The sequence below is a fragment of the Triturus cristatus genome, chromosome 4_1, assembly GCF_964204655.1.
Source record: "Triturus cristatus chromosome 4_1, aTriCri1.1, whole genome shotgun sequence".
Lineage (NCBI taxonomy): Eukaryota > Metazoa > Chordata > Amphibia > Caudata > Salamandridae > Triturus > Triturus cristatus.
Genome location: NC_140585.1, coordinates 300,480,779 through 300,496,759, shown reverse-complemented (window position 1 = coordinate 300,496,759; position 15,981 = coordinate 300,480,779). Strand labels below are relative to the sequence as shown.

At 48.1% G+C, this 15,981-nt stretch overlaps 1 protein-coding gene across 4 annotated transcripts in view; it reads left to right on the top strand.

The window, feature by feature from the left end:
* The window catches only part of CECR2 (CECR2 histone acetyl-lysine reader), a 646,890-nt gene that overhangs the window by 580,829 nt on the left and 50,080 nt on the right, over positions 1–15,981 (top strand). For all 4 annotated transcript variants that reach the window (XM_085652176.1, XM_085652174.1, XM_085652177.1 and 1 more), the window contains one exon: positions 9,872–9,959. In XM_085652176.1, coding sequence (XP_085508302.1) covers positions 9,872–9,959 — 88 coding nt within the window. The remainder of the gene's footprint in view (positions 1–9,871; positions 9,960–15,981) is intronic.

Genomic DNA, 15,981 nt, shown 5'->3' with positions numbered 1-15,981 from the left:
GTGTGGGTCAGAACCGGTAGGGGCCAGTTGCTGAGTACAGCAAGTGGCCTGGAGAAGCTCACAAAGGCGGCATGCCTTTAGAAGCTTCCCTGCCCATCCTGGGGGAGGAGACCTAGCACCTCACCCAGAATGTGCATTGTTGCAGGACCAGGAGAGCGGATGGCTCTCTACCCAGGGGCCCAGCAACATGTCTGCTGTGTGGCAGCCTAGGCAGCCCCTCAGACAAGATGTGGATTATAGGTTAGGTTCAGGGGGCATCTCTAAGATGCCCTCTGTCGTGCATTGTACATTAAATCCCACACTGGCATCAGTGCGGGTTTAATGTGCTGAGAAGTTTGGTACCAAACTTCTCAGTCTTCAGTGTTGCCATCATGGTGCTGTGTAGTTTGTGTTGACGACCTCCCAGCACCATATACTCTTAATGGCTGCACTGCACTTACAGTGCCCAGGAATGGACCTGGGTACTGTAGGGGCACAGGGCTCATGCACCTGTACCCACACCACTGGCATAGGGCACCCAGCTAGAGGGGTGACTGAGGTATGCCAGGGCAGTGTGTTGTGGGCATGGCACACAGGAATGTGTGCCATGTCGACTGTTTTGTTCTGCACCCAGACACTCAGCCTGCAAGGGCTGTGTGTGTGTGTGTGTGCGTGTGCGTGTGCGTGTGCGTCAGGGTACAGGGCCTCTAAGGGTGGCACAATAAGTGCTGCAGCCCTTAGGGGTCTTCTCTGGTCACAAGGCCCTGGGTACATAGTGTACCAGGGGCTGACATGTGGCTAGAGATGCCAATTGGGTTTAGGCTTCACCACAGTTTTAGGGAAGGAACATTGGACCTTATTGGCAGGAGCCCAGGGCACACTCAGTCAACGTTTATCAGCAATTCATCAAAAAGTGGGGGCATACCATGCAAGAAAGATGGCCCTTTCTCACACCTGGGAGCAGGGGGACACAGTTGGTAGTTAAATCAATGAGGACATTGTTCCCTGTTGGCGGTGAAACAAAAATAGCGATCACCTGTTCAACATGAAAAGGGATAGAGGAAAGAGGGTAGAGGGGGGAGGGAGGGTAGAGGGGAGATGAAAAGAGGCAGAGAGAAATTTCCCCAGTCTCAAGGATCCAATCCCGAAGGGGAGGACACACACCTCGCACGCACGCCATCACTTATCTCACGGATCCTACCTACTGTTTTTTAGCCCACACACCCGCATTCACCTTACGGCTTTTCTCTTTAAAAGACCTCCGAAAAAGAGACCCTTCGGGGGACCGTCGGGCATTGCAGCGCCGGCCCGACGAGGAGCAACAACAAGCCCAATGATGAAGCAAGACATCCTTCGGGGTGTGTGAGGGCAAACTAGAGGCTACATAGAGTCCTCCCCTTCGGGATTGGATCCTTGAGACTGGGGAAATTTCTCTCTGCCTCTTTTCATCTCCCTCTACCCTCCCTCCCCCCTCTACCCTCTTTCCTCTATCCCTTTTCATGTTGAACAGGTGATCGCTATTTTTGTTTCACCGCCAACAGGGAACAATGTCCTCATTGATTTAACTGTCATGAGTGGAGCACGGACATTGGACCATAACCAGCTCCTGGTCCCCCTCTCTTTTTTTGACTAAGGACACAGTTGGTAGCCATGGAGATTTGGTTGGGCCGGTGCGTCAAAGGCTCTCACTGTTCTTGGTTAGACCTGTGGGGGACAGGGGGTACAGCTGAGCCACTCTCTGTGCTGGCCTCTGCGATGCTTGTCACTCGTCGGCTTGTCGGTCGTATCGGCATTTGAATCCAGATTGGACTCAGAACAAGCTTTTGTTGCTGCAAGGGTTCTAGTACCCCAGGTATTTGTTCATGGCAGCTCCAGTTGGTCCTGGCGTCTTCGCACTTCGCGGGGAGACAGATTTGACTTCCTGGAGCACGGTGACCTCCTCCTGGGTGGCTGCTGCGTCCGTGAACCCAGTGAACAGCAGAAAGGTGAACCGAACAGTGCGTTTGGTGTCAGCAGGTTGCCGGGAAGTGGCTCTGCTACTTTAAGGGAGATGCTGAAGCAAAGTGCTGGAGGCCCTCTGATGTGTTTGGAGGATGCACAGCATAGGAAGCTGGCTCTGTATATACTACACCAAAGTAAGGTATAGTGTGCACAGAATCCAGTGGATCCCCAGAAGCTTAATTAGAAAAAGCTCTATTTGTGGTAGTGTGGTCAAGCAGTTGGGTTGATCAGAGGGTTGTGTTAAGCATTTGGTGTACACACTCGGGCAAGAAATAATTTCACACACTGACTGCATCCAAGACCATTTATTTTTGTATAAGAAGTTACTAATCTGTTATTTTATTTTAGAACCAAGAGGAACTCAGTTGCAGGTAAGTAACAGTTTCAAGAATAGCAATACAACTTTTAAAAATGCAGTAGGAATTGTTTTGCAAGGCAGCAAAAATGCTTTACAGTAGTAGAACTACTTTAGTATTGTCAATCACAAACAGTAGGACTTATCAGTTGTAAAAGATAAGATAATGTAATGCAATCCTATGGAAGGGAAACAGGTAAATGCATTAACTGTTAAGAACACAACTTACTCCTATAGTCTTCGGGAGTTTAGACCAACACTGGGCAAGGTTCAATTCAAGGTAGGTACTGCACCACCAGCGGCACTGGGGTGACCGGTGCAGTGGTCACTGAGCCCAATGTTAGTCAGTGGAGACCTGGGGCACCCAACAAGGTGCAGATTGCAGGTAGGAACCCGCGGTTTCAGGGCAGAGGCCCCAGGGGTTAAGGTAAGCACAGGGGAGCACCAAAGCTACACCACCAGCAGCACATGAGCGGCCTGGGTGCAGGATGCAAATATATGCCAGGCGCCTAATGCAAACAAATGGAAGATCTCGGTTGCACAAAGAGTCTGCATGCTGGGACCGGGAGGCTGGATTAAGGTGACCACCGCTGGACAGGTGAGTTGGGACCAGGGTCTGGGCACCACCGGCTGGGCTCCCTAGAGTCGAGTGGGCGGAGGATGCAGGGGTGCCTTCTGGTTTCAGATTTTCTTCACCAGAGCCAGTCGTGTTCAGGGGAACCCTTCATATTGAGGCGGCAGGCGACTTTGAGGGGTACAGGAGAGGTCAGCCACCTATGGAGTCAAGGTCCAGATGGTTGGGGAGACTTCACTGGGCAGGTGAACCACTCACACTCTGGCCATGAGCGTCGAGTGCAGAGTGGGCAGTGGTCGTGGATCCGCCTGGATCCGGAGTCCTTAAAATTGGAGTCTTCCGGACAGGGCCGCTGTCCTCTGGCTGTCTAGTCTTTGTTGAAGAATGGCAGTCTTCCTAGGGTTCTTCGAAGTCGCTGGCCACAGGCCAGGCATTGTCTTCTTTGCAGTCTCTTCAAGCTGGAGACAGGCCAGTGGGCCTGGGCAAGTCAGTCGTCCTCTTTAAGCTTTGCACGCCGTCTTCTTCATAGGTTGCAGGAATCTCCGGATCCAGGTTCAGGTGTGCCCCTAAATACTGAATTCAGTGGGCTACTTGCCTTTAAGGGTGACTACAACCTTTGTACATCCCCTCCCTTTGGGAAGAGGGCCCCCCCTAACCTGATTAGGTAGAATCCTTCCATTCAAGATGGAGGATTTCCTAAGGAGGGAGGAAGGGTTCACCTCGGTCCACGGCACCTTAGGGGTGGACCTGGCAGAGAGGGTACACACCGCCTACTGACTACTATTTTTCCCGTAGACCTTGCTGCCGAAATAGGGGCTTGGTAAGGGGGTGGTCATCTCCCCTGGCTAGAGAAGCCCTGGCTAGCATTACAAAGGGTAGGATGCTCTCCCTGAATGGTGTCCCTGCTAGGGGGTTGGTGTGAAGCACCTTCACCCAAGCAGTCTTTCTACCTGACCCATGAGAGCACTAGGACTCCCACCTCAAGGGTTCAGAAACAGGTGCGTGTGTGTGGCAGTCTGGTGCAGACCAGTCAGCTGTACACTAGCGTGTTGGTTGTTTTCAGGGGGCATCTCTAAGATACCCTCTGAGCAGGATCTGCCCTTTTCCCCATATGAAAGCATTACCGCTGAAAAAAACATTTGTACGGCAATTTCATTTAATTGTAAAAATTGATATCCTGAAAAGTAAATACTCAATGACAAAGTTCTTGGTATTAAAACATATAAAAACACTTGTTCTTTTTCTAAATTGGTCTCTGGTTTCTTCTGGAGTGACTCATTTATTGCCTGTTTGGTAAACAAATGCTTAACGCTACCCTCTGTGTAGCCTAAACTGCTCGTCCACAATACCGCAATAGAGAGCATTTGGGATTATTAATTTGTCCTGTAAGCCAATAGGGTCGCATTGATTTTCTATATAGTGCATCTCCTTTTGGTACACACATAAAAAGCCAGCTACCTACAGTTAGTTTGGCTCTGCTCCAAAATACCTACCCCCTCCACTATCGCCCAACCAATTGATGTCCAGCTTCACTACCACCTTGGAGTCTGCCTCACCCCTTCTTTACAAAGTTGCGCGTGCAGGAAGCTGGCTCTGTATATACTATACCAAAATAAGGTATAGTGTGCACAGAGTCCAGTGGCACCCCAAAGGTAGGCAGAGGTCAAAGTAGATAGCACCTTACTCTGTTTGTGGTAGTGTGGGTGAGCAGTAAAGCATTTGTTGTACACACTAAGGCAGCAAATGATGTCACCCACTCAAAGACTAAACTCAAACCAATTTGTATCAAAAATAATTATTTTATTTCTAGAACCAAGCCAAGCCTGGTTCAGGTAAGTGAGATAAATGCTTTGCAAAATCTTACGCAGTGTTTTACAGTTAAATGCAGGTTCAAATGCAGTTGGTTGCATTACAGTTAAGTCAACAGTTCAGAATTACTTTTGCACGTTCGTTTTCAGATTACTTTTGCTAATCAGTGTGATATGCCTAGATATCACACTGAGACATCTAGACAAAAGGTAAGTAATTCCCTTTTAGTACATATGCTGTTTTTCAATGTTCCATACAAACCAACTGCACACTTAAAATAATTTTCAAGGAAAAACAGTCAATGTATCCCTATGAAGAAAAATTAAGTTAATGGTTTGCAGGTAAGTACTTATTTGTGGGAGTTGGTATTCTGGGGTTACAACCAGGGTTCCCCCAGGGTCGAGGATGCACTCTCAGAACACCCTCAGCGGCACTAGGGCGGCCGGAGACAGAGTGCTGACGCCAAGTGTTATCCAATGGTGGATAGGTGGCCTCCAGTTGGAGGCTGCACACGAGCAGGCCACAAGGTTGTGTGAGGAAAGCTCCTGGACTTAAGCTCAGGGCAAAGGGGAATCCGAGTTAGCTCACAAAGTACACCCGCAGCAGGTGGCTGGGTGCAGGGTGCTGTTCTGGCGACCTGTTTTCAATGAGAGTTGCCGGTGTGGGATTTTGGCTGGGCATGTAAGTTGGAGGGCTCTAGGACGTAGGTGCACCTCCGGTTCTCTTCTCTAGGGCGGCTGGATGCCGGGCTGACTTTTGAAGTCGTATTTTACCTTACTGGGCCACTCACGGTTGGGTGTTGGCTCCGTGCAGAGGCTACAGGCGACGTCGGGGAGTCCTTGAGGGGTCAACCCACGGTGGACTCTGGAGCACAGGGGGACCTCACTGGGACTGGTGGCCACCCGTATTCGGGCCGTAGGTGTCTGGTGCAGTGGTGGTTCCAGGCATCTGGTTTCTTTGTCCTCAGCAGGCTCGGAGTCTTTCTTTGTGATTTTTTTGAACAGGGCTGCTGTTAACAGGAGATCCGGTCCTTGTTGAAGGCAGTCAGTCCTCGCAGGGTTTCTGGAGGTCGCTGGCTGCAGGACAAGGCGACTTTTGGCGCAGGATCTCTGGAAACTGCAGACTGGGTGGTAGGACTGGGGCCAAGTCAGTTTGTCTCTGCAGTCTCCTCTGGTGGGCGTCTTCTTTTGCCCTTCTTCTTCGTGGGTTGCTGGGATCTGTATTCTTGGATCTGGTGTGCCACCTAAATATTGTATTTAGGGGGCGTTTTACAGGTCTTGAGGTCAGTAGCCAATAGGCTACTGACCTTAGGGTGACTACACCCTTGGTGTGCTCACCCCGCATCGGGAGTGGGCACAATCCCTAATCCTGATTGGAGAGTGCCTGCCATCTGCAAGATGGCGGGCACTGAAGAGTGGGCTTCACCTCGCCTCCCCCACCTGATGGTTGGGGTTGGCAGAGGTGACCACACCTTCTGGGCTGACTAATTTTTCCTACCTGTCTTCCCTCCAAAAAGGAGGGGAGGCAGGAAGGGGGCTTGCTCCTGATATCAGGAGAGGCTGGGGGTCGAGTTACAAAGGCGGCAAAGCCTTTGAAGCTCCCCTGCCACAGATGGCTTTTCCTGACCTGGGGGAGGTGTGAACCTCCGCCAAGGAAAGGCTTTGTTTCTGGGCTCAGGGAGCGAAGGCTCCCACCCCAGGAGTCCAGAAACATCTCTTGTTGTGGCAAGCTGGTGTTTACCAGTCAGGGAACCCACCAGAGACTGGTTGTTTTTCAGGGGGCATTTCTAAGATGCCCTCTGAGTGCATTGTATATTAAATCCCACACTGGCATCAGTGTGGGTTTATTATGCTGAGAAGTTTGATACCAAACTTCCCAGAATTCAGTGATGCCAATGGACTTAGAAACTCTACGGGTACAGGGCTCATGCATCTGTACCCTCACCAGTGGCATAGTGCGCCCAGTTAAAGGAGTGGCTGACCTATGCCATAGGCAGTGGGTTGTAGGCATGGCACACAGGGATGTGTTCCATGTCGACTCTTCACTTTTCTCTGCACCAAAGCACGCATCCTGCAATGGCAGTGTGTGTGTGTTAATGTACAGGACCTCTAAGGGTGGCACAATATGTTCTGGAGCCCTTAGAGGCCTTTCTGGTCACAGTACCCTTGGTACCCATGGTACCTTTCACAAGGGATTTGCATGTGGCCAGAGAGGTGCCAATTAGGGGTACAAAGGTACAGTTTGGGGAAAGAACACAGGCCCTGGGAACCAGATTGGCAGGGACCCAGGGCACATCAAGACAAAGTGCATCAGAAATCTGGCAAAAAGTGTGTGTGGGGGGGGGTTACTGCCACAGAAACTCCGCTTTCTACACATGCCCAGAACCACTGCCTGTGGCATAGGTAAGTCACCCCTCTAGCAGGCCTCACACCTCTACGGCAGCGTGCACTGTGCCACAGGTGAGGGCATACCTGCATGAGTAATATACGCATACAGTGCATGTCTATTCTTAGACATTTGAAGTGCACTGAAGCCATACTGAGTACATGGGCTGGGAGTTTCTCATTACCAACTCCGCAGCTCCATGATGGCTTAGCTGAATACTGAAAAGTTTGGTACCAAACCTTTCAGCACAATAAACCCACACTGATGCCAGTGTTTGGATTTATTGAAAAATGCACTCAGAGGGCACAACAGGACAGCTGGGCCACTCTCGGTGCTGACCAGCTCTCAGTGCGGTCCTCTGCGATGCTTATGTCCCTCGTTGGCAGGTCGGTTGTTTTGGCGTTTGAGTCTGGATTGAACTCATACAAGCTTTGGTTGCTGCAAGGGTTCTGGTACCCCAGGTATTTGTGCACGGCGGCTCCAGTTGGTCATGGTGTCTTCAAACATGGTGGGGAGACAGATCTGACCTCCTGGAGCAGATGCTGGCACCTGGACTAGGTGCTGGAGGCCCTCCAAGGCTTTTTGGAGGATGCACAGCTGCAGGACGAGTCAGGTTGTCTCTATTGTCTGGACAGGTAGTCAGGCTGCGTTTGGTGCCAAAGTCCACCAGTAGTCCACAGTTATTGCTTCTTTGTCTCCTTTATCCTCTTCTTTCTTCAGTCAGACATGCCTAAGATACAGGTGTCTAGGGCCACCTAATTACTGAATTTAGGGGCATTAAGAGGAGTGAAGGATAGTAGCCAATGGGCTACTTAATCTTGGGTTCACTATGCCCCCTATATGACTGCCTCCTGTGGGGAGGGGGCATAACCCTTTCCCAGAGTTCCTAATTCCATCAAAATCAAGATGGTGCAACCCTTCTTTCGTGGGCACATCGGCAGCCCACCATAAGGGTGTGACTAGCCAGGTAGTGCACCTAGCCTCCTGGCATTGCTAATTTCCCGTCTGTCCTAGTGCCAAATCAGCATCAGGGCAGGGGGTGGCATCTCCCAGGTCTGGGGGAAAACGGATTTTCATATCAAAGGCAGCAAGAGCTTTGAAGTCACTGGCCTTGTTGTGTAGATTCGCTTGCCATCCTGCTGGAGGAGGTGTGAACACCTTCCTCCGGCACAGGCATTGTTCCTGCCCTCATAGAGCGCAGGCTCTCCCCTACAGAGGTCAGAAACATGTCTGTGGTGGCAGGCTGGACTGGACTAGTCAGCAGTGGCGGCACCTCTGCTATGGCGGATGCACGTCGCCCACTGCTTTCAAGCAGTGCAGAAAACAAAAACATAAAATTATACTTTACAGGTATCATTATATGTTTCATGTTGCTTTGCGGGTCGGCGGGGCTGCTCTGCTCTGCTCACGGAGCAGGGCGCAGGAGTGGTTTGCTCACTTCTAAGCTAGTCGGCCCTCTAGGGCCACCCAAACCAGTCATGCGCACTTTCCCCCTTCTCCATGCAGGCTGTATTACAGCCCGCATCGAGAACAGGGCCACCCCAACAGCCCCTGGCTGAGCGCCATGTCACGGCGCTCAGACCAATCACAACACTGCACTGCAGCGTTGTGATTGGCTATGGGGAGGGAGCCTGGCTGCCTGCTTCCTGTTCCTGAAGTCGGAAGCAGGGCAGCAGGAGCAGAGAAGACACAGGATTGCGGGACTCCATCCCCCACCCCTCCTCGACCCCTGCAGGCACACAAAGAGCCTGGTAGATTTTCTGAGTTACCATTAAGTTGCCCTCTGGGTGCATGTTTTAATAAATGCACTACTGGCATCAGTATGGATACCAAATACCATATGTTTCAGTGAAGCTATCATGTAGTTGGGGTGCTCAGTACATATACTTAAGATGGCTTTCCTTTTCACTTGTACTATCTACCATTTGAACTGCACCACACAGGAGCATTTCTGCTCATGCAGATATTTCCTCACATGTAATACAATGCACCCTGCCTTAGGGCTGTAAGGCATGCTGTAGGGGTGACTTGCATATATTGCATTCATTGTCTGGTGACATGACACGTCCTGTGTGTGCCATGTCATGTTTTCACATTTGTCTGCACCACTTCACGCAGCCTGCAATGGCAGTCTGCATGAGTTTGGTGGTGGGTCCCTTAGGATGGCACAATCGCAGCCCTTACGGATGCTCTTTAGTACCCAGTCTCTAGGTACCAGGGGTATCATTTACTAGGGATTTGCAGAGGTAGTAAAGGTCTTTCCAGCTGGGGAACAATAGCACAGTTGTCTTGTTTTAGGAAAAGAGCACTGGCACTATACTATTCTGCAATACTTGTATAGCGCGTAGCTTCCCGTGAGCCTCCTAGGGCTTTGACCACCTGAATAGCAGGAACCTAGCGCATTTCAGTTAAAATTGCATCAAATAACAGGCAAAAAGTGGGGGTGACCATGTCAAAAGGGGCATTTTCCTACACTACCCATCAGTAGGACCACTTTTCTACTGGATAGTGTTGAAGTAGGTCCATTATCCACCAGGGACAATCGTAATGAAGTAGCAAATGGGCAAGCCTGCATGCTACTGTATTTCTTCAGTCAAATGGAGCAGGTGCATGGGATCTGATGAGATGTCTAGATATGTTAGGATGAAACATGCCTGAAAGAAAAAAAAAAACTTTTTTAAAATGGCTTGTAGGAATATGCATGAAAAAATCAGTTTGGCCTCTGAATCAAAGCATGCGGGTGTTAATCTTCCTCTGTTTTTCCCCAGAATGCGAATGCAACAGCCATCCTTATCTAAAATGTCAACATCTCTGAGAGAAGAGACACCACACAAGTCTGAGCTGCCTATTGATCAGGTTAGAGTTAAATTCCTGTACTTGTGCAGTCAACACTCTATATAATTGTAAAAGGTTTCTTTGATACAAATGCTTATCTCTGTGTTTCCGTCATCAGCAGTAAATTCTTTTTGGAGTTCCTAGGATTTTTTCTTTAATAATCTGCTTTAAAAAAATATTTTTCAGTGGGGAGTTCCTCCTTCGGTTTTCATACATTTAAATACGTTTTTCCATTTTCACCTACAGAGAGATTTTCTTTTCAAACTTTCCTTTTTTAGTGTCTTGCATGGTTTTCCAATAGGCTCTTTGGCCTTAAGATCACTCTTCTTTATCTTCAGCGCTTGCATTATACTGACTTTGCAGAAATGTGTTGTCGCTTAGTTTCCTTGTTATTTATTCTGTTTTGCTAAATACAGTCATCCAGGAACACACTTATCATGCCAGGGAAGCAGTTTTGTTCCTGACAATACATTACTTGGTGTTTCTAGGCAATGCCATTTTTTTTAACAGCTGGATTGTTACTGGTTGACCTGAGTGTCAAACTAAATTTCCTCCTCTTATTCAAGAGAGGTGGTGGTGGCCAGGAGGTTGGGGGATGTGGGTCTAAGACCAGTCCCTCGTCCTGTTCTGATAGATACAGGTTTATCCAAAGGTTGGTCTCTGTTTTTAAAAACCACAAGCAAAGCAAATTAAACTATATCTTTTAGGCTATATGGATTTTGAACGTTGCTTCTCTCCCTCACGTAGACCAGCACACCATCAAACTCCTCCCTAATCTGATGTGTTATTCAAATCACCCACCAAAGGAAGAATGTAGGCATGTCAGTGAGTACAAAGCTCATAACTAGAACTGGGGTTTTTAGTTCCATCTATAAGGATTTAGTTAATGACTCTCTCTCAACAGTTACATCAATGAAGGTATAGTACAGCTCACTTTTTGTCTCACCAGAACACCACGGCTTGTTCCATAAGCTACTTGGGCTAACGATCTCTTGTTCTTTACATTTGAGCCTCACACCTGACCATTGTTGAGTGAGTCTGTCAGCTTCATCTTTCCAAGGAATCTCTGGAATAGATTGAACCTGAACACAAAAATGTCCCATTTCCTTTAGTTTCATCTACACTCTTCCCTTCTCTTCCATCTACTCTCTTCTCCCCCAACCTTCATATGTTCCTATGAGATCTAATTTTCATTCTTTGTTGCCAGAGCACTAGATCGCCATTGCGTAATGGTTTCAGTTGTGCATGACCTGTATCTATCCTTGCTTGTGAACATGAGGTGGATGCCTGGGGAGTGAGAATCAACAAGCTCGGCCAGAAAGCCTTCGTGTCTGCCCTCTAGAGAAAGAGCTTTCTCATTGACACACGCAAACATGGGGAACTCCATGCTCTAACTGGAGGTTTAGGTCACACAACTATCCCACTTTGCCTGGAAAGACAATTTTGAAACGATAATGACTGAGCATTCCCCTAATTCAGAACATTCAGCTGGAGTCATACTTCCCAGAAGCGTGGGCCATATCAGTTACTGATGTTTATTTTCAGCATCTGGTGAAATGTTGGTTCCCAGCATATGCTGACAGCTCTCATCCTGGATGGGGCAGGTTGTCTGTGAGACATCTTACTTAGTGGTCCCAGATGGGCAAAAGTTCCTTTGCTACTTCTTTATGGAAGTAGAAATACCCTACTGAGAACAATGTACAGATATGCTTGCAATTTGCAAATGAAATTCAGTCTGGCAAAACTATCTATTTTACATTGTTAATTTCTCATGCTCCTAACATGGCCCAATTACTTTTTATAATAATAGGGGAATTAAAGTCACCTCTAGCACTTCAAACCCCCACTCCTCTGTCCCAAGAGCTATGTAAGCAGTTAACAAATTTATTTTAGGAAAAAAGTAAGTGCCTACATCACCCAGAAATCCATACCACAACCTGACGTCAGAACCTACCAATCGGCTTCAGTTTAAGGATGTCACCTTAGAAGATTGATGTTAAGTGTCCCCTGACCATCTTTCTGAGGTAGATGTCATCAAACTTCTTGAAACTTAAAAGTGAGAGCCTAATCACCATGATAACCACGATAAATCTAACCAGTAGCCTGAATTCATTGAGACCCTACCTGGACCATCAAAAGTGATCTGCAACCCTTGGTATTCTGATTGACACAGATCAGTCCTTGGAAGTGCAAGTAGAAAAGGCTGCTTCTGGCAGATAACGCAGCTAAAAAATATTAGACTTTTAGTTGATTCAATTCGTCATATTCTCTTAGTCAATGCCTTGATACGATCAAAACTGGACTATGGTATTGCAGTCCACATTGATCTCCCAGATAAAGTGATGAGAAGGCTACAGATGACTCGCACTGTGGCAGTTAGACATATTACCGGTAGCAAAAAAGAGGACCATATCGCCCCAATTTTTTATTTTATACTTTGGCTGCCTTGCTGAAAAAGCATTTTTAAGTATCCTATCAACCTTCCCCTGATTTTATGAAGGCCAAATTTGTTTTGTTGACCTTAACATACTTTCTGTCTACTAACCAATAGATGCTACAAATCCCTAAATCCAAGATCATAACATTGGCAATAGGGAATTTTCCATGTCCGCAGCAAAGGCCTGGAATAAGCTTGCATTGGACCTCTCTGCTTTTCCTCCCCTTTAGTTTTCACAGGGAATTAAAGATTCAGAATTTTAGGTCTTTCTTGACCTTATGTAAAGAACATAAAAGACTTTCAGGCGTTTTAAAGACGGGGACATTGGACAGAAGTACATGTTTTGATTAGGCAGAATCTGTGTGCTTTCATAGATCTCAACCTCTTCTTCATTAAAACTCTATCCCTGCAACCTAACAGTACCTAACAACTCCAGGATGTTTATCTCCACAACCATTTGCCTGGAATTACATTGCCTCTCACTAATGATCACACCTAACTGGTATTAATTCTAATCTACACCAAAGAAACTGGAGTAAATGCATGGGATTTTTTTTTTCTTGAGCACACAACTAATCCCAATAACCAACAATACTACTATATTCACAACTAACCTTGAGTTGCAAAGTTGCATGTTTTGCAGCGTGAATCTTTCTGGATTCACTATGCTGTGCATTATTCCGCCATCTTGTGGTAGGGTCCGGAATTGTAGTCTTTTTTTTTTTCTCTCCTTTTTTTTCCTTCTTTTTTTTTGTTTGTTTTCTTTGTCCGTGGACCAGGTGGGCGTCAACATACCACTATTTGGTGTCCTTCGTGATGTCGACGCGCTTCATCCGGAGCTCCCTCCTTTGGTCGCCATCTTCAAATTCTTTTTTCCGCCGTTGGGTCTGGATGGTCACCAAAGAGTTCCAGAGTTTTGGAGAAAGAATCGACGAAAATTAGGAAAATCAACGAAATTCCAGTTTTTCATCACACCCGACTACAGGTCAGGTAACCGGGACTACGAAGGAGAAGAATTTCTCACGAGATCTTGACGTTCACCGGAGAGTGCGCACACAGGGGGATTCCTGAGCGCATAAATGGACAAAACACCTTTCAAGTTTTGCACCAATTGCCACCACAAATACGCCCAGAAGGACCAGCATCCAGTCTGCAACCTCTGCCTGCTGCGTGACCACAACAGCGAGGACTGCAACGCGTTCTCACTGTTCACACCCAAGACCCTCGGAGTAAGAGAGAGGCAGAGAAGGGCGAACCACACCATGCAGGGGCCACCTCCATCGCTCCGAGACTTGGGCCTCTCCAGTGGAGAGGAGGACAATATCGCCGAAGGACCGGAGGACTGCACTGTCGTCGAAGTCCAAAAGAAAAGAAGGAGGTAAAAGAGCCGTCGACCCCTAAACACTCAACCGACACTCGTAAGAGTGAAACAAAGTTCTCGAAGGGAGCATTGCCGTCGAAGCACTCGGCTAAAGCAACAGCTCCCAGGGACAAACAGCCCAGCGGATCCTTCGAAAAGGGCTCCCAGATGGCGAAGACCCATGAAAAACCTAGGAAGGAAGCCCCCGAAAAGGACTCCTCGACACGGAGAAAAGAAGGGTCAACAAAAACTTCGACCTCGAAGCAAAGCGCTCAAACACTCAACGCCGGACAAGCTGTCGAGATGGAGAGGAATAAGAGGATGCTCTAGGCCGAAATAGCGAGCATCCTGCAGCGGAAAAAGGACCTTGACGAAAAGATGAGCCAGTACACCGTTCCGCCGAAGCCGGAGGTCGAAAAGGGCGACAAAGACCCTGAACCGCCAAAAACTCCTGAACTGGTCGAAGAACAGGAAGAAGAGGCCCTGTATTACTTCAAGGGAGAAGGCGAGAAGGAGCAGCAAACCTACCAGGACTCAACGTCCTCGGAGGCGCAAGACTTAGAGTGGCATGACCTCGATGCTGAAATACCGGAAGAAGGAGTAGACACATACTCTTCGAGGCCTTCACCATCAGACGATATAGGGATCTATAATATGGTGGTCAAGAATGCTGCAGAGACGTATGGAGTGAAATTGGAGGAGGAGAAGCCCAAGGCTTGTTTTCTCCTGGAGACTCTTTTGCCTACACAAACAAGGAGTCAATTCCTGCCCATGCTCCCTAGTGTGCAGGACCAGGCCAGAGAGGCTTTCAGAGAGCCAGCTGTATGTAAACCAGTGACCCAGAGAACAGAAAAGAAGTACAAGCACTCCTCAAAGGAGCCTGCATACATTCAAGGATCAGTGCCAGCTGGTTCAATAATTACTGCAACAGCTAGGAAAAGGACCAATGTGCCCACCAATGCCGGACCACCTCCCGACAAGGAGAGTAGAAGAATGGACCTCATGGGGAGAAAAGTAGAACAGAGTGCGGCGATTCAGTGGCGCATCGCCAACTCAAACGCCCTAATCAACAGACACGGATACCAGCACTGGGAGAAAGTGGGGCAGCTCCTGAAGCATCTACCCGATCAGTACCAGCAAAGGGCAGTCCACCTGGTAGAGGAAGGGAAAAACATGGCGAACACTTGTTTAAAGTCGGCCTTGGACGCGGCGGAGACGTCCAGCAGGCAGATCATGATTGGGGTGACCGAAAGAAGGCACTCATGGCTTTTGGATTTCAGGCTTCAAGCCTGAAGTCCAGAACCACATCCTGAACACACCCTTCAACGGAGAACAACTCTGGCATGCCAGTTGACGAAAAGTTAACCGAACTTAATAAAGACAACAAAACTGCAAGGTCCATCGAAGCACTGCAGTTTAGAGGGATGAGAAGGGGTACACCCTCAAGAAGGCCAAATGGTAGGGGAGGGAACCAACTGAGTACCAAACCTTCCAACAAGGTTATCAAGGAAACGGCCAGGGCCAGCAGCAGCAGGGACAGCAGCAGCAGAACTGGCAGTACCAGCCACGAGGCCAGTCCTTTCGAGGTCGTTCAAATGGATGAGGACAGGCACGGAGAGGAGGACAGCTACAAGTGACTTCGCCATAAGGCAAACGCCCACCCAAACAACACCTCTAGGGGGCATCAAAACAGAACACAACTACAAAAACTAAGTTCACAAAACAAACAGTTGCCTGAACATATAACACCAGTAGGAGTCAGAATAAGGAACTTCCTCAAGGAATGGAAGAAGGTCACAACGGACAAATGGATACTAAACATCATAAAATACGGCTACTGTATAGAGCTAGAAAAACAACCTCCAAACAAGAGGCCAAACAACAAGGCGCACTCGGCAAAGGAACTTTCACTCTTGCTGCTAGAGGCACAGGAACTGCTCAACGAGGAGGCAATAGAGATAGTGCCGTACAAGGAAAGAAACAAGGGGGTTTATTCAAACTACTTCCTCGTACCAAAAGTGGACAAAACGCTAAGGCCTATTCTGTATCAAAGGTTCTTAAACAAGTTCATGAGGGCACAAAGATTCAAAATGAATTCTCTTGCTAGAAGTAATACCCCAGGTACAGGAAGGGGATTACATGGCAACTATAGATCTAAAGGAATTGTACGTACACATCCCCATCAACAAGAAACACAAACGCCTACTAAGATTTGTGATCAACAATACTCACTACCAGTTCACAGT